This window comes from Chiloscyllium plagiosum, chromosome 13, assembly GCF_004010195.1.
Source record: "Chiloscyllium plagiosum isolate BGI_BamShark_2017 chromosome 13, ASM401019v2, whole genome shotgun sequence".
Lineage (NCBI taxonomy): Eukaryota > Metazoa > Chordata > Chondrichthyes > Orectolobiformes > Hemiscylliidae > Chiloscyllium > Chiloscyllium plagiosum.
Window position 1 is genome coordinate 27,970,407 of NC_057722.1, and position 21,989 is coordinate 27,992,395.

At 38.4% G+C, this 21,989-nt stretch overlaps 2 protein-coding genes across 3 annotated transcripts in view; one reads left to right on the top strand and one right to left on the bottom strand.

The window, feature by feature from the left end:
- Positions 1–9,848: 9,848 nt before the first annotated feature.
- shox2 (short stature homeobox 2) lies at positions 9,849–19,864 on the bottom strand. Of its 2 annotated transcripts, XM_043702113.1 has the most exons (6): positions 19,268–19,864; positions 17,203–17,277; positions 16,836–17,044; positions 14,584–14,641; positions 14,080–14,168; positions 9,849–11,544 (listed from the first exon to the last, which is right to left on the bottom strand). In XM_043702113.1, the coding sequence occupies exons 1-6, from the start codon at positions 19,512–19,514 to the stop codon at positions 11,266–11,268; spliced, it is 957 nt and encodes a 318-aa protein (XP_043558048.1). In that variant the 5' UTR covers positions 19,515–19,864; the 3' UTR covers positions 9,849–11,265. The 2 variants fall into 2 exon arrangements, with proteins under 2 accessions (XP_043558048.1, XP_043558049.1); XM_043702114.1 differs by lacking the exon at positions 17,203–17,277 and having other exon boundaries at positions 9,852–11,544; positions 19,268–19,834.
- The window catches only part of LOC122556362 (serine/Arginine-related protein 53-like), a 434,162-nt gene continuing 431,747 nt past the window's right edge, over positions 19,575–21,989 (top strand). Inside the window, exons 1-2 of the mRNA XM_043702996.1 lie at positions 19,575–19,587; positions 19,986–20,022. Coding sequence (XP_043558931.1) covers positions 19,575–19,587; positions 19,986–20,022 — 50 coding nt within the window. The remainder of the gene's footprint in view (positions 19,588–19,985; positions 20,023–21,989) is intronic.

The following is a 21,989-nucleotide window of genomic DNA, read 5'->3' on the forward strand; positions in this document are numbered from 1 at the left end:
CCATCCAAATAACTTTCCTGGATGTATTTCCGGGAATATCCTCCCTCAGTACAGCTGTAATGCTATCCCTTATCAAAAAGGCCACTCCCACTCCTCTCTTGCCTCCCTTTCTATCCTTCCTGTAGCATTTGTATCCTGGAACATTAAGCTACCAGTTCTGTCCATCCCTGAGCCATGTTTCTGTAATTGCTATGATATCCCAGTCTCATGTTCCTGAATTCATCTGCCTTCCCTGTTAGGCCCTTTGTATTGAAATAAATGCAGTTTAATTTATCAGTCCTACCTTGTTCTCTGCTTTATCCCTGCCTGCCCTGACTGTTTGACTCACTTCTGTTCTCAACTGTACCAATCTCAGATTGATTTCTTTCTTCACTATCTCCCTGGATTCCACTCGCCCACCTTACTAGTTTAAATCCACCCAAGCAGCTCTCACAAATTTCCCTGCCAGTATATTAGTCCCCTTCCAATTTAGGTGCAATCCATCCTTCTTGTACAGGTCACTTCTACCCCAAAAGAGATTCCAATTATCCAAAAATGTGAATCCTTCTCCCATACACCAGTTCCTCAGCCATGCATTCATCTGCTCTATCTTCCTATTCCTGCCCTCACTAGCTTGCAGCACCGGGAGTAATCCAGATATCACGAGGACCTCGTTTTTAAATTCCTGCCTTACTCTCTGTAATCTCCCTTCAGAATCTCAACCTTTTCCCTTCCTATGTCATTAGTTCCAATGTGGACAATGACCTTTTGCTGGACCTTCTCATCCTTGAGAACATTCTACAGCCTCTCTGAGACATCCTTGATCCTGACACCAGCGAAGCAACATACCATTCTGATTTTTCTCTGCTGGCCACAGAAGATAAATCAAATGGAATTCATAGGGGATTTACTGGTCATGGTTAAAGGATGAAAAAAAAAGGTGATTTGGTGATAGGAAAAAAAAATCCATTTAGTTGTGTGTAAGAACGCTTTTTGATTAAACAAAATTTTAAAAATCTGTGGACCTTTTACTGGAAGCAAGAAATCTACACTTCCCCCAGAAAGATCAGTCCAAAGAGAGTTTCTGGGAGTTAAAGCTAAATTCATTTGACAGCATTTGGTAAACTCCAAAGGAGTGTAAAATCCATTTATTTCATCAGACCAAAAAAAAATTAAATGATGGATGGCTAACCTAAAAGTGTCTTCAAGAATACTCCAGAACATCTTACATCATCATGAAAATGGATAGAGCTTCAGAAGGTTGTCTGGTTTCACTTTATCGAAGCTCTTGTTGAAAAATTAGTTTGAATTTGAAGTGCGCAGTTGCGACTCACTAAGACAGTCAATGTAAATGACAGTCATTTACACTGCAGTGTAAACAGAAATAAATCTGCCTTCATAGTTAGCCATGCGGAATGCAGGTGAGGCTTGATTTCAGTTTGAACATTATGTAGGAACTGAAGATGAAAGATGGCCAAATTTTAAGCTAGCACAAAAATATAGCAATCTTCATAGAATCCTGTGGCAAAAGAAAACAATCAGCAGGATTAGTTGCAAAGTATTGAGAAGACAAGCAGAACAAAGAACTAAGACATCCACAGTCCAGAGGTGCCAAAATAAACTTTTCCTTCGAAAATAGCTGGAACACTGGGGAGAATTAAAGTGGAATTCTAGAGGACTGGGACAGACTTTTCAAGATCCTTTCAGTAGTTAATAACTCATAGCTTTTGCCATAAAGTATTTGAAAATTCTTGGGGGAAGTATGAAGCAAAACTAAGTGAACAACGCTTCTAGTTATAAACCATATTGTTAAGTTAATAGTGCTTGCTTTATGTACTGTAGATACATTTGTTTATGCTTAAAATGTAAAATCTTGGGACTTGGTTCTTTTGGTTAAAACAAGGTGCTCAGATTTTGCTTTGAATATTGATGGTTCTAGACCAGTTGGATAGCAGTAAGACAAGTTAGAGCATTTGAGTGTTTGAGTGAGTTGCTAGTGTTGAAGAGATGAGTTTTCAATGCTTGCTGCTCCAGGTCCAACAGTGCATCTGATCTTCTCTTTGACATATGTTGTTTAGACCTTCAAACAGAGAGGACAAATTTTGATGAATGTCTTCTTCAGAGGAAAGTACAGACATGAGGGTATTCTGTTTGTAGAATGGAAGCTAAACGTAAGACAAAGAAATAAGCAATCCTGGTTCAGTTTTATTGAAGATAAAACAAGGATTGTTATCGGGCAGTGAGTACCCACACATTCAGCTGAAAAGTCAGTGGGAAGCCCACACACAGGATTTTGGCAGGATTTTCATCCCTCCAGAACAGAAAGCCTGCCTCAGAGAGATGCTGCCAATTAGAACTCTGTAGTCCGAACGGTGCCATGTGTGACTGGTGGCCACTAACACTACAGACAGTCCTCAGTGAAGATAAACACTGGAAACTAGACACCACGATAAGCACTGTCCTCATGACTTGTCCTACCTGCCAATCTCCCTTCCCACCTATCTGCTCCACCCTCCCCTCTGACCTATCACCTCCATCCCCACCCCCATTCACCTATTGTACTCTTTGCTACCTTCCCCCACCCTCCTCTCTCACCTATCACCTCCATCCCCATCCCCATTCACCTATTGTACTCTTTGGTACCTTCTCCCCTCCACCCCCATTTATCTCTCACTCTGGAGGCTTCCTGTCTCTATTCCTGATGAAGGGCTTTTGCCTGAAACATCAATTTTCCTGCTCCTTGGATGCTGCCTGACCTGCTGTGCTTTTCCAGCATCACTCTGACCTAAATTCTGATTTCCAGCATCTGCAGTCCTCACTTTTGACCACGATAAGCAGCAGAGGTGGGGGTAGGGGTTGGATTTTCCCAGGTCAGGCTGGCAGGCCCAAGAAAGGAGTTTGGAAGACAGACCTGAGAGGCCCAAGAGGGAGGATTGCGGGAGAAGTGTGATCTTGATAAGAGGGAAGGGATATTGTTGGTATTGACAGGCACATGGATCTACAAAGGAAGTCATCTTACTTAGCATGACTCCAACCTGCACAGATAAAGTTGCCAGGCTACCAGATGGTGTAACTCTCCCTCTATTATGGCTAAAATAATAGCAGGGGATAGGATAAGGCTATTAAATTGACCACTTACAAGCTTCAATGGGCACTAGAGTGAGCAAGCTTTCCCTCATCTCCACCAAGCCCATATAATTTTAAACAGGTCAGAAGCAGACAATTAGATGATGGGAAAACCATGCAGTTAATTTTATGAGGTCCCATCTTTAAATCTGCCAGTGAGGATGCATAAATCCTAGCTGAAGTCTGTAGAGCAAGAAATAAGGAAGGTGCCATGAGACATTTTGTACATTGCATAATAACTAGCAAGCCTGAAGAGAATTTAAGAGATGATATTATGTTGATATGGTGATTGAGATATTATCTGGTGTAGCCTTATGTTAAATGGTAAATGATAGAGCAGAAAGAAGGAATATAATGGCAGTGGTGGGCAGGGGAACAGGAAGGAAAGGCTATTTCCAAGAATTCTTTCTTGATGGAGTTACGAGGAATTGTAATTACTTTTGCTTATCTTGAGAGGTTATTAAAGTGCTTCCCAAGATGATCCTAGGATTCATTCTTCTGGAGCCATCAATTCTACCTTTAGTCTTTGTGAATGGGAAGGATGAAAATCTATTCAAATAAAAACAAAAATGTTCCAAGGAATGTTTAGACCGATATAAAAATTGTACTCATAAGTCTTCCTTTCCATCTGGTACATCAGGTAATTTTGAACTTATCATCTATAATTGCTGTCTTTTTATTCCAATAATCCTTCTTCCAAGAAATAGCTATAATCATTCCCCTGTGCACAATAGATTAACAGCAAAATTTAAAACACACAAAATTGAAACAATCCTTGTGATGTTGTTGGGAATTGGATGAACGTTGTTGGTTCTGGTGGTTGATGACATAATGTGGTGGCACTGGCTCCAGGATCAGGCTGGTATGGAATCAGCATCCCAAGAGGGTTTCAGATCAATTGCTAGTAAGATTCAGCAGCAATGTGCCAAGCCAAACTGGTGAACCCACCACAAATATTGATATTGGAAGAATGGTTAAAGAAAGACCATGTTTAGGCATCCATTGATGCAGCTAGGAAGTATTGGGGAGGTGATGGCCTAGTGGTATCATTGCTGGACTGTTAATCCAGAGACCCAGGTCATGTTCTGGGGACCTGGGGTCAAATTCTGCTGTGGCAGATGGTAGAATTTGAATTCACCAAAAAAAACTTTGAAATTAAGGGTCCAATGATTACTATGTATCCATTGCTGATTGTTGGAAAAACCCAACTAGTTCACTAACATCCTTCAGGGAAGGAAACTGCCATCCTTACCTGGCCTGGCCTACATGTGACTCCAGACCCACAGCAATGTGGCTGACTCTTAACTGCCCGCTGGGAAATTAGAGATGGGTAATAAATGCTGGCCTAGCCAGCAGCATCCTCATCCCATGAATGAATTTTTTAAATGAATGCTACCACCATTTGTTTAATAATCATTGTTAATAAATCACTGAGCTGATTTATACACATACTTGCTGTAGTTTGGGAACAAAATAAATTACTACTAAAAACTGAATATGGTTAACATGAATATGCTCTCATATAGGTGATTATCAGTTTTGAACCATTTTGATGGGATGGATTGCAATTACAGAAAATACCATTTTGGATGGCACACTCATAGTGGTGTAATATTATAGTGATGACAAATATCTCAGGATTTCTTTTCATGGAGCAACATTAATGATATAATTTGTCAATGCTTCCCACAAATTAGTTTAGCCTTTTAATACTGTATAATACAGAGTGATGCCAACAGCATGGGTTCAATCCCCATACCAGCAAACATTACCATGAAAGACGCTCCTCAATCTTGTCTCACCTGAGATGTGAGAAAACAGCCTTATGTTTCACTAGAATTATGGCTACTTTACTTACTGTGGCAGTTCTAAACTACACTAACAATGCTTCTGAATAAGCTTATAAATTTAACACTTGTCTAAAATTTGTATAATTTCCATCCACAAAAAAACATTGCAAACATATCAATGAATGAGGTAGAAGTCAATTGGGAAGTAATTCTGATGAAAATTCATCAACTTGAAATGTTAACTGTGATTGTTTCTCCACACATTCCATCTGACTTGCCCAGTATTTCCAATATTTTATGTTCTGATTCAAAGAAGACCTCTTTGGGAAATTACATCAGGAAAGGTTATTCCATAGATTTCAGTAACTAAAAGATTAGCTTTCTTGCATTAATGTTGAAAGTAGAATTTACATTTATAGAAAATTGTAGGTTATTTCCTACCTTGTAAACATTTTAAGAGAAAAAGGCTGAAGTCAAAGATGGTGCAGTGCTGGTATGGATTGAATCTCAGAATATCTGGAGGTGCCGGTGTTGGACTGAGGTGTACAAAGTTAAAAATCACACAACACCAGGTTATATTCCAACAGGTTTATTTGGGAGCACTGCTCCTTCATCAAGTGGTTGAACACGACCACCTGATGAAGGAGTAGCGCTCCGAAAGCTAGTGCTTCCAAAACAAACCTGTTGGACTATAACCTGGTGTTATGTGATTTTTAAATCAGAATATCTGGATAGCATATTACAGTACAATATTTGCAAAGGAAATTGTTCTGGTAAACAACTCTATTGATACTGGACTAGAAAATAACAGTGAAAACAAATTATTTTGTGAGTAATGCTTGCCTATACAGAACAGTAGTCATAGTGCGAAAGGAGAAAATATATTTATCTTTCACCAACACATGATGCAGCAGCTCCAACAGCAATGACTTGTAATTATGTAGCACGTTGAAAATAATAAGGCATGGAAAGACACTTGAGAGGAATTTTATCTAAACCTTTGGCCCTGAGCCACATCAGGAAAATCTTTCCTACACCCGATATTCATATTTGTCTCTAACCTAGAAAAAAACAGTTGCCCATGAGAGGTATGCAGCAATGACAAGAAAGCAGGAAAGAGGTAAAAGCAGCAATGAAACACAATCAACATAGCTGCAGTTGTTACAGAGTGACGATGAAGTATAGTATTGAGTTAGGGAGTCATCACAGCATTGTGCAATAATGTCACACTTAATCCACTGTAATGTAAAGTTAATACTTATATATATTTCTCAAAAACTAGAATGGACCCAATGACTCAGAGGATAGGTCCCAGGAATAATTTCATGTAATGAATTCTCACATCAAATTTACATTACCACAAAATCTTGAAAGTAAAATATTTGCTTGAAAACAGGTTTACATGTGGTCTACTAAATAAATATAAGTATTAGGACTCCTGGCAATAAGAGACAGAGTAACAATGAGCTGGATTTTCAGTCCAGGGTCGAGTGGCTGGATAATTCCGAGGTCCCTAATCACCAATACTGACACCAAGAGAATCCAAGAAGTGGACCTTGGGATGGAAGGCAATTTGCAAAGCAAATAATAGTTATTAATGGGCTTGACATTTTGTTGAATGGAACAGGCAAGACATGGAGCAGATAGCCAACAGTCTCATAATCCAAACAAATGCTTAAACATTCCTGTTCAGATGCACAAGCCATCCTGATCAAGTGGCAACAACTTATGCCACTGCATTTGTACCTCAGTGTGACTATTCCTTCTTATATATATTTTTCCATCAGCAGCTACAATGAATAATGGCTTCATGCCATGCTTTGAACAGCTGTGCACTAATGTGCCCCAGATCATTTGCTCTTCCCATTGTAAAATTTGAAAGTTTGATTCTGCCCCTTTCCAGATTGTTAATAAGCTCTTTAAGGAGCTGAACAGCAAATTATAGATGGTGCAGGTGGTAGATGCCATCCCTGTAAAAAAAACTGAAAAATATCTAAGTGTGAAATTTCCTATTCATGAACCTCACCCCATTGCCAAATTATATCAACCTCATAATGCATGGCAAAAAAAGATATGGCAAATAGGTTAGAATTTATAAAATGTTTCCTCAAACAAGTTGTGGTAAAATCTAAATTGTAATTTTGTTCAAGTATTTTATGACTGTAAATACCTGATTATAGTAACACAAAAAGAAATCAGGCAGCACCATGATACTCAATAGGTTCTATTTTCCATTTGGGGATAGACTTTGTCTTTTCACAAAATATTCCTTGGTATTTGCAAAAGAACCATGGTGAAAATATGCTGTAGTGTTCTACTAGACACTGTAGGCCATGGGTAAGGGTGAAGGAACTTTAACCAAGTTCACCCAACAAGTAACTGACAGGATTGAGTAGCCACAGATTTGGCACCCTATCAAAATTAATATCAGGCAGGATAGAAAATGTACTGCAGATCCCACCATGTCAGTTTCCTATTAGATGCACTAGTTTAAAATTTATCTCTTCATCATCTCCATAAGGTACTGTGTCATATGAAATGTATTACTGATTGACAATCAGCTGTTTTGCAGTTCTGTTAAGGTTCAGTTTTAAAAACTTCTCAACCTTAGGATTAGCTAAGAAAAAAATTGGAAGGTAGTCACGTTATCACCAACACTCCAACCTCCCCCCATCCTACCTTTCCAGGAATGTCTGAATACCTTAGCGCAATAATCTTGAGCTGTTTAAATTTTCCTTCATCACAAAATCTGAAGTTGGCCAGTTCACTGATAACTCACGATATTCAGATCTAAATACAGTTTCTCAGATAATGAATCAATCCTCATCTATTTGCACCATGGCCTAACCAACATTTAGCTTGGGTTAGTTAATTGCCAGCAAAATTTCTAGGATCATTTGTCTGGCAAAAATTACTTTCCATAAGATCCTTGCATAACCAGTTCCGCTTGCCATTCAATGCTATTACCACAGTGGAGTTCCTACTATCAACATCCTCAGAATCACCACTGACCAGAAACTCCACTAATTCAGCCATATGATTAGTTAGCTAGTAAAGTAGGAAAGAGATGCTCTGCCACAAGCAGCTCACCCCTGACTTGCCAAAATCTCTCCACTATAATAAAGGCATAGAGAATGGATGTGATGGAATCTGCATGACTTGTTAGATATGCATGTAGAAGAACAAATAGATAACTTGAACTATCCAGGTTAATGTAGTTTCCATGAGGTACACCATTCACTGTTCCAAATGTATCATGCATTTCAGTCAAAGCATCTTCAGCAACATGGTCCAAACCAACAACTTTTACCACGTTGAAGAATAAACATGGGCAAGGCTTGCCTTCATCAAAATGTGGCACTCACCACTATGCACCTCATGTGGGTATCCACACCAAACTGGTGGCATGGCTACAATACTACGATTTGGTCAGAACAATTGGCAAAGGGGAAGAAATGATAACCTTGTCAAATAGTAATATCCTCAGAATGATATGTCTTTTAAAAAGTTTCAAGTTCCCAATAGGAAGGTGCGGAGTGAATTGCATATTAAAAGAGATGAACTGACTGAAACAAACAGGGTCTTGGCAGATTATCCCAGCTACTGAAATCGCCATTAAGCATGTGAAATAAACCAACCCCGCGCTGGGGGTGTTATCGCCCATTAACGTCGATTTTACCAAGTTTGAAATAGACGCACTGCCTTCCAGCCAAATCGGTACCATGGCAACTTCAAAACAAAATGTCATAACAAACTTGAAAGGAACTGGCTGTGGAGTTGAGCTTCAGTAAACAAAGCAGGATGCCGCTGGAAGGAGGCTGCAAAAAGACTGGGCAGAATCCCTTACCAGTTTCCCCTGCCCCGGGCACCTCGGTGGCCCACCGGTCACTGTGCGACTCCAGCTGCAGCTGTCTCCTCTCCCCGAGGCCTCTGGAACCCAAACCTTGCAGTGGCTCAGAGAATATTCTGCTTTCCGAAGCGTTTCTTGTCTTCATATTAAACAGCAGTTCCTGTATCCTCTGCGCTCACACAGCAGGTGAAATGAGTTTTGCGAACGGAACACTTTATGATATAAAGTCTTACTAGTACATGACTGGAGATTAATTTTGAATGTTATGCGCTCTTAGTGAGATGCAACACCTTAACATCCACTGTTCCCTCCCCCAGTGAACTGAGCAGATGACGAATTCCAGTAACTCTGTCAAGTGAATACGCAGCTCTTTTCACTTTACAGGTATGGTCAGTGTGCATATCCGCGCTAATCCCTGAGGGCCTCATGTACACCTTGTTTGTTGAATCAAGTGGAATTTTCCACTTTTCGGACAGTTTGACACCGAAAGTGTTGAGGCTGGAACATCTGAAATTGAACAGTTTATTACTGAATAGGCACATTTATTTTCAAGGTGAAGTATTAAGAGCTGAAATGGAATGCTGGATATGGTCTCTATGAACCTCTCGTTCACGGCATTTTATTTTGCGAACCCTTCCTGTGTCAAATTGAATTGATATAGTTATATTGTTCATTCGTCATACTTACCCTGAAGTAAGAATTACTTTACCAGGTTCTGTTTTAAACGTCAGTATAAAAGTTTATAAATGCAATTTCTTATTAAAATGCGCTGAAATCAACCTAACCATTAGGAAGTATATGAGTGGTAGATGTTTTTCCATTTTATCTTTGCCTGTCTTTCCCAGATCAGCTGTTTTTGTATATCGATGTGACGATTTAATGATCAGTTTCTGTTGTTCCATGTACTTATCCTTCAGTTTTTTTAAAACGACATATTAATTCCGAGAAGTACAACCAATGAGGAATGAAAATAACGTTAACATTAATTTAACATACGATAAGAACATCGCACTCTCACCATTGTTTAAGAATATAGTCTTGTAGACAAATCAGATGTATCTAAAACCACGCAAATTTTTGACATATATACGTGTATCACTGACGAAAGTTGGAGCGTGTGACGTTTCCTTGCCTTTTGTACTAAAAATAGCAATTAAACGAAAATGCCATAACAAAAGTGTAAAGAACAGCATCAGTGAAAAGGATACCCCTTCTTATTTAGGCTGCGATAGTGAATTCAAAAATATCTTCATATTCTTGAACACAAAAATGCCATGCACAAAATTTAACAATGCAACTTCAAATTTGAAAGTCGTGTCCAGGGAGGTATAAAAGAAAAACGATGATGAATTCAACATATTTTAATTAAATATATAAAACCATTTCACTCTTTCTTGGCACTTGTTGCAATAAATGCAACATCAGATCAATATCAGTTGATTTTCGTTAATCAATTTCATTCAAATTAATTGCATTGACATTAAACCATAGAACTGTACAACAGCGAAGGTTTTGTTCCATTTTAGAGTCATCGTTGAACACTTGTACAAATAGTCTGTTCATTTTATTATAAATAATCCTAGAATGGCGCAGCATCTACGAACTGCAAAACATCTTTGCTTTCAAGGTTTACCATGACGTTGGGGAAAGGCAGTATTACTCTGAGCAATATTCCTTTACAATTAGCTCTTCAAATTCTGATCTTCATTGATTGAATCAAGGTTTCAATGAAACCAACACCTTATAGAAATACATCCCATAAACATCTATGTGAAATAAATTCCCACAACAGCACAAGAGAAATATTTATGAATAAACACACTTCTATGAAATAAAAATTAAATACTGACAGTCTATCAGCCATACACAATTTTAACCAAAATAAATTTTGTTCGTGTATCAACATTTTTTTACAGAGGGCCGTACCTTCTCTTGTAGTTTAAGCTACAAGAGGTAAGAACGGTAAGAATGTAGAATACATAATTTATATCTTTTTGATCTAAAACAAATGGACATCTAGGTAGAATAGTTATAATTATCCATTACTTATGTTATTGGAAGAAGAAAATAGTACACATGAAAATTCTAAAATGAGAACCGTTGAAACTATTTTGCTTCTCCACACTTGCAAAAGCAATGGTTTGTTCCATCTAACATAAACCAAGTGCAATTCTGACTCAAAGGACATAAGCATCATTGAAAATAGTATAAATATACATGCAAGAGTAATTCTTCGTATTTCATTTGATTGTTCACTCTTGACTCTCATAAACAGTTCGTGACTGATTTGCGATCTATTTTCCATTTCTGAATAATTATTCCAATGGTGTATGGGAAGCAAAAGCATACGTAAGGAATTTCCATTATGCTACAGGAGACCAGCCCCCAGGTGTATCAAGTAAAGTTGTGCTAAAATGGATTTGCAGAAAGTTCACTTCTGAACTTTTCCCAGCTGCGAGTCCTTCCTCCTTCGGAGGGTTTTGTTTTGAAAGATCTGTGGATTTGGAATCACTGTTCGGATCACAGCCCTAGTGCTGCAGCGTGTTTTTTCGCTTTAAGTCTCAAGTCCGCAATGCTGGAGTTTTTACTGGTGGTTTTGGCTGCTGCTGCCGCTGCCACCACCGTGGCGGATTCTGCCAAGGTGGCCAGGGGCAAACCAAAGGGCGGTGGAGGGAACATCATATAGGGCGCATGTGCAGCCAGGTGTGGGTGGAGGTGATGGTGCGCATGCGCCACGCTGTCCAACTGCAGCTGCGCCTGGACCTGAAAGGACAAGGGAGTCATGTTGCAGTGATTCTCCTGAAACAGAATAAGGAGAGAACATTGTTATAAGATACCCTGTTCGTCAAAAATAGGCAGTGGTAACAAATACTTAACTGATTAAAAAGCGAAAACGTTACTGTATAGTATTGGTGCATTGATCAATAGACGAGAAGGAAATAAAAGGGTTAAGGAGAGTTTGTCCAGTGCCTGGCTCTCTCAATGCTGCATCCAGTAAGCTGGGGGCAGCACAACAGATATTGTACACAGTTCCAAGACTGTATGGTTAATGGACTCTTATTTCTTCGAACGCGTTAAACCACGAAGAGTAACACAAGAGTTTTAAACAATTGCTTCTGAGGAACTGAAAGAGACAATGAAAGTGGCTCGTTGAATACGGCATTTCCCCACATTTAGCGATTCTACTATTTGAACACAGTCATCGAACGGACAATATAGTGGGGTCGCAGGCTGTGGCAAACAGATTGTCTTACCAACACACTGCAGTTAGACTCTATTGTTTCCAAGAATGGTGAACGCTTTGCCTCAGAAGTGATAACGATGCCGGTGAGCTATAACATATTCCCTGGAATGCAACAAAATGTGTCCTCCAGGGCGCCTCGCCATGCAAATAGCTCTAACCAAAAACGGAGTAAAGTATGAAAATACCACTTGAAACAACACTTTGCTCTCCCACACCACGATGGAGGAAAACCTTTGTGGAAATTCGCTAAAGTGAACAAAGTATTTGAAAAGCATTAAGAAATCTCGATTTTAAAAGTGGTAGAGATGTTAGGGACAACACCAGAATTTAGAAATTTTTTTAGTTAAAAATCACACAACACCAGATTATAGTCCAACAGGTTTAATTGACCTGGTGTTGTGTGATTTTTAACTTTGTACACCCCAGTCCAACACCAGCATCTCCAAATCATGATTTTTTTTTGAGTCTTTCTTAATTTGTTGAGAAAAAAAAACTTTAAGGGCACTATCAGAAGGATGTTGTGAAACTTGAAAGGGTTCAGAAAAGACTTACAAGGATGTTGACAGGGTTGGAGGATTTGAGCTATAGGAAGAGGCCGAATAGTCTGGGGCTATTTTCCCTGGTGCGTCAGAGGCTGAGGGGTGACCTTATAGTGGTTTTAAAAATCATGAGGGACATGGATAGGGTAAATAGAAAAGGTCTTTTCCCTGGAGTGGGGGAGTTCAGAATTGGAGAGCATAGGTTTAGGGTGAGAGGGGAAAGATATAAAAGGGACCTAAAGGGCAACTTTTTTTCACACAGAGGGTAGTGCCTGTATGAAATGAGCTGCCAGAGGTAGTGGTGGAGGCTGGTACAACTACAACACTTATAAGGCATCTGGATGGTTATATGAATAGGAAGAGTTTAGAGGGATGTGGGCCATGTGCTGGCAAATGGGACCAGTTAAGGTTTCGAAGCTCCTCGGATGCTGCCTGAATTGCTGTGCTCTTCCAGCACCACTGATCCAGAATTAGGATATCCTAAGACGAGTTTGTCCGAAGAGTCTGTTTCTGTGTTGTACATCTCTATGCACTGCAGAAATTCATCAAAGCTCCTTCAACAGTACATTCCCAACGCGTCACCACTTCCATCTCCAAGAACAAGGGCAGCAAATATATGGGAACAACCCTTGGAAGTTCCCCTCCAAGCCACTCACTATCCTGACTTGGAAATATATACTTCCTTCAGTGTCCCTTTGTTAAAATTCTGGAATTACCTCACTTAAGGGCATCAAATGGATTGCAGCAGTTCAAGAAGACAGCTCACCACCACCTTCTCAACGGCAAATAGAGATTGGGCAATACACACTGGCCCAGCCAGCAAGGTCCACCTCCCATGAATAGACTTTAAATCTCACAATTTGTCAATGAAAGATTTTAAAAGTTGTATTTAAAATGTACAGTTAGATGTGTGCAAATGAATAAAATTCCGTTTCAATTAGTCGAACGTCTGGATAGCCCACACAAAGGGCAATCCGAATAAACGCAGTGCCGTTCAAATCTAATTCATTGACGAGATGCATAGGCAAAATCAGGTTATTCTACGATATGGGAGTCCTTTGAGCAGGACGGCAATCATAAATAAGGAATACCGCAACTGTTCAACAGTTTTTGCAAGAGTTTAGACATTTAAAAACAGCTTTCTACGCTAAGAATGTGTCAGTATTAGCAGCATTTACTGATAAAAGGCAGAACACGCCACATAACACGGACAGTTAGGGATTAATTGAAAATGGTGACAAAAGTGGAAAAAAAACTCCCCGAACATATCAGAGAACCTCATAGGTTTTGCTCCCCCATCAATGGTTACTTATCCTCATTTTGGGACAACATCCAAGGAGAATTATTGATAGTATGTGTTCATTATCAATATCGTGTTAGCAATAACATGGTGAGAACTGCTCAAAAGATGAGGAAGATGACATATTTAAATAATTAGTGGAATTTTATTTCCAAAACAAGTTTCGTTAAAGCAGCGACAGTACGTTAAAAGATCGTGCATCTTCCCTAATGGAGATTGTATGCAATGAGCTTTGATGCATTTATACTTGCCTGTTGAAATGGCATTCTCAAGGCTCCCACGTTAACGTATGGTGCCACTCGACAAGCTTCGAACTGACTGGTGGTACCAATGAGTACACCTACAGTAGTAAAAGGAAGTTCAAATCTAAGGAAAAAGTTCTCACGTCAGAGTCTGGAGCCATTAATCTTAATAGTTTTTGTGACTTCAGATACAATGACATCATAATGATGGAAAACATAATTCTGCTTAAAATCAGGCTACACAGTGTATGCATAATGAATGAATCAATGAATGAATGAATGATTGTAGCGTTTACTATTTTTGTTCCACTACCAGCTACCCTCAACCTCCAACGTTCACCCACTTGCCTTTCCATAACCCCCACCTTGGCCCCAAAATCCAGACTAAAATTTGTCTCTCCTTTCGTCGGCTTATAACCTTGGTTGAAGACATTGCACATTTAAATTTTACATCAATGCATGTGACTGGGTATTAGTAACGTTATATCACCGGACCTGTAATTTAACAGATACCTTTATGAAGTTGATTCTCTTGTTTTCGACATTTTGCTCTTCTGTTCTGAAACCATACCTATACGGCAAAAAATGAAGGAATTTAGTGGCAGTGATTGGCAGCTGTATTTCAGATGTACGAGTTGGACTGCTCAAGCTGACAACTATGCTATGCAATATCCCGTCGGACTTATTAATTATTAATATGATTGACCTCGTTTATTTTAATTATCCGACTCTTACATGCACGTGCACGGCCGCCTCTTCGGAGAGAAACGATGGTTTCTCTCCGAAGCTCCGAAACCGAGAGCATGCGAGATCTTACTTTTTCCTTGATTTTTCCTGCTTCAGGCGAAATTAGTTTCATGCCCCGTTACATTGCTAGCGTAGGTTGTCATCCCAGAAGCACTAGATAAGGTTTGATACCTAATACTACACCGATAATGGTCCTGACATTTGAGAATGAGCTCCATCCAATAAGATTCGGCTCATTAGCAGACTAAAATAAAAGTACTATGTCTGTAAGCAAAATAAAATGTTCTCCTGATACTAAAGGATATCGATACCTGGTAATTAGCAATATTCAAGGTTAACATATCTATCTATATATTATCGAATGTTTATTCCTTTGTTGATTTTTGCAAGACAATATTGTGCTCACAAGGACACAGATTAAAACCCATACAATAAATACCACATTAATATGTTAAGCTGCTTTGCAATTCTCAAATGAAAGTCTGGTGTTTAATTATGCATGTACGATTTCGAATCATTTCTATCTGCAAGTACCATCACATGAGGAAGTTTTTCCAGAACCATACACTAACAGAAAAATAAACGTTGCTCCGTTTCGGAACAGGAATACCAAATTTACTTTCTATCAAATTGAACTTCAGCGTTTTTCATCTTCAAATCACAATGCAATGTTTAGTTAACAAACAGATTATTTGTTTAATATGCCACTCAATCTTATGAAAACCTTTGTTCTATCGTATTCCAGTGTCTTAATACAATATTTCATTGGCATGTGACAAAATAGCAAATAAATCATACTGTGGGTACTAAAATGACCTTACAAAACAGTTAAAGGTATCTCTGATTGTTTCTCCAATGATTACTGTATCAAAATCCAATCTGCATAAATTTTTTTTCAGATTTTCAACACGCACGTTTGGGATTAGGTTTTGTTAACATCAGAGAGCCAATCAGGGTTGTCTTTAAAAGCGCAGAGACTGTTGGCAAAATATAGTTGCAGTTGATCTTGGCAATGCGTAAGCAATGACATTATAGCAGTATGTAGAATTGTTTTCGATAACTGGAATAGGTAACAGAGAAAGTTGATGAAGACGAATGATTTTAAGGCTCCAATTGTTATGACGCATTTTGAAATAATATTGTTTGAAATATGCAGTGCTGCATGTATAGCAAATATTGAAGACAGGAAAACTTTGTAGAAACTAATAGACACTGATCAATATAGCGTTCCATATAACAAACTAAAATTAAATTCAAATATTCGTAAAAAGGACTGCTTAGGATTTGTACAATGTACAAAGTTTATCCTCGCCCTTTCCGATGCGATAATGCAAAGACAAATGGGAATTTGAAGGAAAAATTGCAATTTTATCGTGTACAGTGAAACTACAAGGAGTACGGAAAGCGATCGCAAAAATCTTACATCTCCCCACCCCCCAACCCCCATGGTTCTTGAAGCAACAACCTTTTTCTTTTGCAGGTCTGTTTGATGGTTTTGAACGCTGGTCGATTTGTTCAGGTCAAGTTGCTGCTAAGTTTACCTCGTTATCGTATTACAAGCTGGAAACCCCCCTAAGAATACTATACAGCTTGATGCAGATGGTACTGTAACAGAGGGCGCATGCAAGCAATTTCCCAATAGCAGATGCAGCTGCCGCTGGCCTATCAACTACAACTTCTCCGAAACTTCCTGTAAATTAATTATCACTTCTTACGGCTCAAACATATTTAACTCATCATAGCGGTATACAGTGTCAACATCTGAAGGATATTTATGTAAACATATATAATTTTATTTTCATGCTGTGTAGATTTTCTCATTTGTTTCCTATGCACGTATATCTGATTATACATAGGACTGAATTACTTCTAATTGAAGTGTAACCTACAATCTTCGTTAAAAATAAATTATAAGCTCACCTAGTAAATTAAAACGTTGTGTTACCAAATTCAATTGAGATACTTTTTTTTTGCTATGTTCTAGTGTACCAGACGCATGTAACATATATTTGCCTTACTTGCACTCGGGCTTCTGACAGCCCCAGTCTCTGACTCAGCTCTTCTCTCATAAATGCATCCGGATAATGGGTTTCATCGAACAATCTTTCCAGCTCGTTTAGCTGCTCCAGTGTGAAGTTAGTCCGACTTCGCCGTTGCTTAATTTTTGTCTGCGCTTCTTCTTCTACTGGTTTGGGGTCTTCTTTTCTATCTTTAATGTCACCGCTTCCTATAAATGACCATCAAACGCTCTAATTACACAACTGTTTAAGGTCCAGTTAGCGCAAGAATGAGTTGGACCGAGCATATAAAAAGTTATCAAGTAACTGAAACTAAAAGCAAGTTGCTTCCATTGTAATTACGTTATGATAACATTAATTAACGTAACTTCTGTCTTTTCCAGTGCACTTGTCGTTGAATTATGTGTAGCTTTCTCCATCGCCACGTGGTAACGTTTTAATCCTTAAAAGAAAGCTCATCGTTCAGTATTTTTAAGTGTTTTATTCCAGGCGACTTTCTATCATTGTCCAAGTTAACCTTCTGCTTTCATTTTTTTTTGTACTAGGACACACTAACGTAATAAACTTCGATGTTCATGGCGTCAGCCACGTTATCCTTATTAAGACAATACACAGCACATTTGAGTATTACAAATGTATTTATCACAAATAACTTGGTTTAATACATTTTAATTTAATCTCAATCATTTAAATATTCTAAATGCGTTGCTAGAAATTTACTTTACAGCTACTTTCTCTAGCTTGCTCACTCCTTTATTTGTCGACAAGAATCAAAATCTGCAACTTGTGTTAGTTTGTGACAAAAAACCAATTTTGAACAGCTGAACTGCTATGTTTACAAACCATGATGTGGAATCTGTTAAATTATAGCTAAACAAACATTTCGACCTTTAGATTTGATCATATGCTTTTGTTTTACGAAATGTATAAGCAGTGTCCCAATACGCAACGAGTTGAGGCTCGAATACTCTGGTATAACGTATACATTAACCAGGTTACATAGTATTCACAACCTATTTTGGTCATCGCATTTTCAACCAGGACACCTTGTATTAGGACGATCTTTATTCCGATTGCTAAAGTGTTCGCATTTTTTGAAAGAACTAAAAATACAACGTTTACAAAGTGTCCACACGAAGTACTGTACAGTGACATGGGCATTAATGCGCTTTGTTGCCCGAAGCTCCGGAAACTTGCTCACCGGTGCCATTATCATGATTATTGTTTGAATGAATAGTACGCGTTTTTAAGTGGACCAACATCTGTCAACTATATGTGTACATTAAACAGTGGTGAGAAATAAACTGTGCCACACATTACGGATAACGTTAAAATGTGAAACATTGCACCTCGCATGGGAAGGCAATCACGATTTCTTTTGTTGCTTCAAAGTATTGTGAAGTCAGATAAAAGGAGCAAAAGAAATCGAGCAAAATTGCTGTTTGAAAACGTTGTCTGCACCTAAAATGTAATGACATTCATTATATTAAGGAGAGCTGATTCATTTTATTTAACTATAAGGATCTCATTTATTATCGTAAATTAATTTACTGAAGAAAATATCGCAAAATGATTAATGAAGTGAATGTAGTTCGGGAGCTTAGTGGGTACTATATTTGCATTGTTGTAATAATGTTCGATAGTAAGTTTAGCAAACACAAATAGACAATATTCTGTAATGTGAAACATAGCCAATAAATATTGCGAAGACAAAGATTGTTTAATAAGTGCTCTTCTAAATGGCGGCCTATATAAAGTGACAGGATTTGTTTGTTAAATCATTTCTGGAAGATGATTTGGAATTGTATTCCTATTTCAGTAACGTGGGGGAAACTTAGTTGTACAGCGTCTACTCTAAATATGTGAACAAGATCTGTGCCGTCATTGTCATCTATCTATCGGCAAACGTCTATAAAAAAAGCAATGCATTGCAACTGACGTTGAATGTTTCTTTGCTAAACCACAACCGTGATACTATTCTCAGTATATCCAAATCAAATCTGTTTAAAACCGATATTAAGCAAATTACACATTCTTTAAAAACAGAAACCTGAAGAAGCCATTAAGTTTTTCGCAATAATCAGATTGACCGAATCTTTCTGTAAACATGCTGGCCTCTCGGTATTATCGCGGACACATTCCGCTTTGCTTACTACCATGCAACTTTCACTATTTTATTTAAATCATGAATTGTATCGTAATTAAACACCAATCGTATATAGTTACGATGATTTGAGTTATAAAAAGAACCACTGACTTTTAAATGAGTACGTTAACAACTCTATACTTCGCTGTAAATTTGCTCATACTCTTTGAATTTAAGAACAAGGTTCACATCGAGGAAAATAGTAAGTCCATACAATGACATCGCATCACGCGGGCCGTCTAAAGACACGCTAACTACCGCGTGTAAGAGTATGAGGCTTGTTTACCCGGATCGGTCAGTTTCGGTGTGCCGCTGTCCCGCGGTCTTTCTGGCCCGATCTCTGGCTCACTGCTCGGGGATCGAGACGCCCCACGCTGCGCGCTGATCATTTCATCCCGGCTGCCTTCACTCAGACTCGGCTCCCGAGCCCGCACAGGTCCGCTCTCCAGAACTTCTCGATACGTGATCCCATCCTTCTTTTCTTTCACCTTTTGATCAAAAGACTTCGAAACAAAAGCTGTAAGTTCTTCCATGGCTGTTCGGAGGAATATGTCCCTGTCTGTTCTTATTCTCTCCAATACATCAACCGTGCAATGTTTATCTGTGGTACGTCGTCTTGGAGTTGAAATGCAAACCTGATCTTCCAGAATTCGGTTGCTCGGAGATGTAGATCTAGTACTGATGTGCTATTGAAGTCAGACTATTTATACTTTGCAATGCTTGCCCAGCTGCGCCCCTTGTACTCAGCAATTACCTCCCCTTGTAGTCTTGATGTGTCCCCACTCCTGGAACACAGTTATCATCAGCCCCTGGGCTGCAACTCATACCTAGCGGCTGCTATTGGCCATTAATCCACCACTGACAAGCATTCGTAATTAATTTAATTAGCGAGTATTACTGCTATTGTTATTACTTAGCTAAACACGGGGGAGCTGGGATGGCACCGGGGTGGGGCCAAGAGGAATGACACATCGGAGAGCGCGGTGACTGGATCGTCCCTAAAGCCGGCGACATTAAAACACCAAAGCACGCTAAAATCAGGTAAACTTTTGATTTGCTTATGGTAGATCAACATGTTATTTACAGGTTACACAACGGTTAACAGCAGGATGTTTACACAATACACGCACACTTATGGAATACTTTCAAAAATGCATACATAATGCTTGATCTTTTTTCTCCTGAATCGTATCGGTTTACGTTAAATGCTTCGCAGTTGTTTTCATTGCTAATTTACATTAAATGAATGCTTACGTCGTAAATATCAAGATTGTGGTCACGTTTCTTTATTGTTGCTGGAAATAGAAATGTACAAAAAAGATTGTATTACTTCAGTTGCTGTGTTCTTGAAAGTATTTTAAATCATCAGCTGGCAGGTATTGCACCTGATAACGTGTGGAAACATTTTTTAATGTCGAATTTTTTGAGAGAAGCGTACACATTATGGAGACATCCGCTGCTCAGTGCAACGTATGTGGAGATGCTTTATGTGTGTTGTATGTACAGTATTTATACTTTCCTTAACTACATAGAAAGTACAAAATTGACCATTCATCGAGGCCAGGTTATGAACCAAGCTTTCTCTTTGTCCAATACGTTTGTGCAAAACATGAAACATTAGAAATTTTATAAGTATTGAAGAATATGTCGTTGCTGTAACGTTTTTTAAAAATGTTTATGCAGTTTTTTCCTCTTAAGTACTGACACTGGCATGCGTAGTTGACTGAAACCCGAAGTAACTTAGCTTGCAATACCAACATTTTCAAATATCTCATGACGGTTTGAAGATGAACAATTTGCACTGTTTAGGTTGTATCTCGATTGGATCAATCACGTGCATTTCTCTTATATTTTTCGTCAACTTAATATTTGGGGATATCAAATCTCGACCCTTCGTAGAAAATGTATCGAATTATCACAAAGGTGACAATAGCATTTAGTTGGATACATAACTGTGCTCTATCTCTTTAGATGCATTTTCTGACTGATTGAGACTAATATTTTGTTGAACGTTCCAACAGGGTTGCATTTATTTAAAACATATTCCATGTTCCCCATCTGAAAAAGCCGATTTGATGAAATTTGCCTGTGATTTTAATTAGTAAAAGAAAACTAGAGGGAACCAGCGATGAATGCGTCATCGTCTTAACATTGATGTGGAGATCTAATATTTTAATGCAGTATGCCAAAAATGTACGTACACAAATTTGTTTTGCTAAAACAGAAACGTTGCAATTTCTAATGGCTAATGTTTACATAGATCCTGTAGTTCTGGATGTTTTGAAAAAATGAATTCGAAGTTTACAACAAGTTGAACTGTCAAATGACGAACACAATTTTATGGATAAATAAAGCAAAGAACTGAAAATGCTAAAAATCTGAAACAAAAATAGAAATTTATTGGGAAATTCAGCAGGTCTGGCAGCATCTGAGGAGAGAGAAATGGAGTTATCGTTTCGGGTCTAGTGACCCTTCTTCAGAACTTTCTTCATAATTTTATGGGTGTTCTGGACTTCACAGAGAAACACTATTTGGATTGTACCAAACACGTACCACCATCTTCCAGTGTTTTTCACGGGCACATGCAACATTGCGTTTTAATTCTGATGTTTTTCTTATTACTTCACAAATAAAATACAAATCGTTCTCAAATTTGTTGAATACGAAAAACAATGTCAATGGGCACTAAATTAAAGATGGCTTGTGAAAACCACCACAAAAAAATCCTACGTATGCGAAAGCACAACATCGTTCCGAATGCGATTTTGGTTTAAAATTACGCAAGGTAATTACTGTCAGTGTATGGCAAATACTAAAATATAAATACCATAAATTCCTACGCGTTGTCCTGAAGTTATTTAGGGCAGACATTGGTTCAGTCTACAAAACTAACTGATCTGTTAGTGTTTGATAATTTGATAAATAAATTTAATATTCATATGTCTGCAACATCTATTTGAACATTATTTTAATCCACAAATCACAGTTTTATGTGCAAGTTGTTTCTT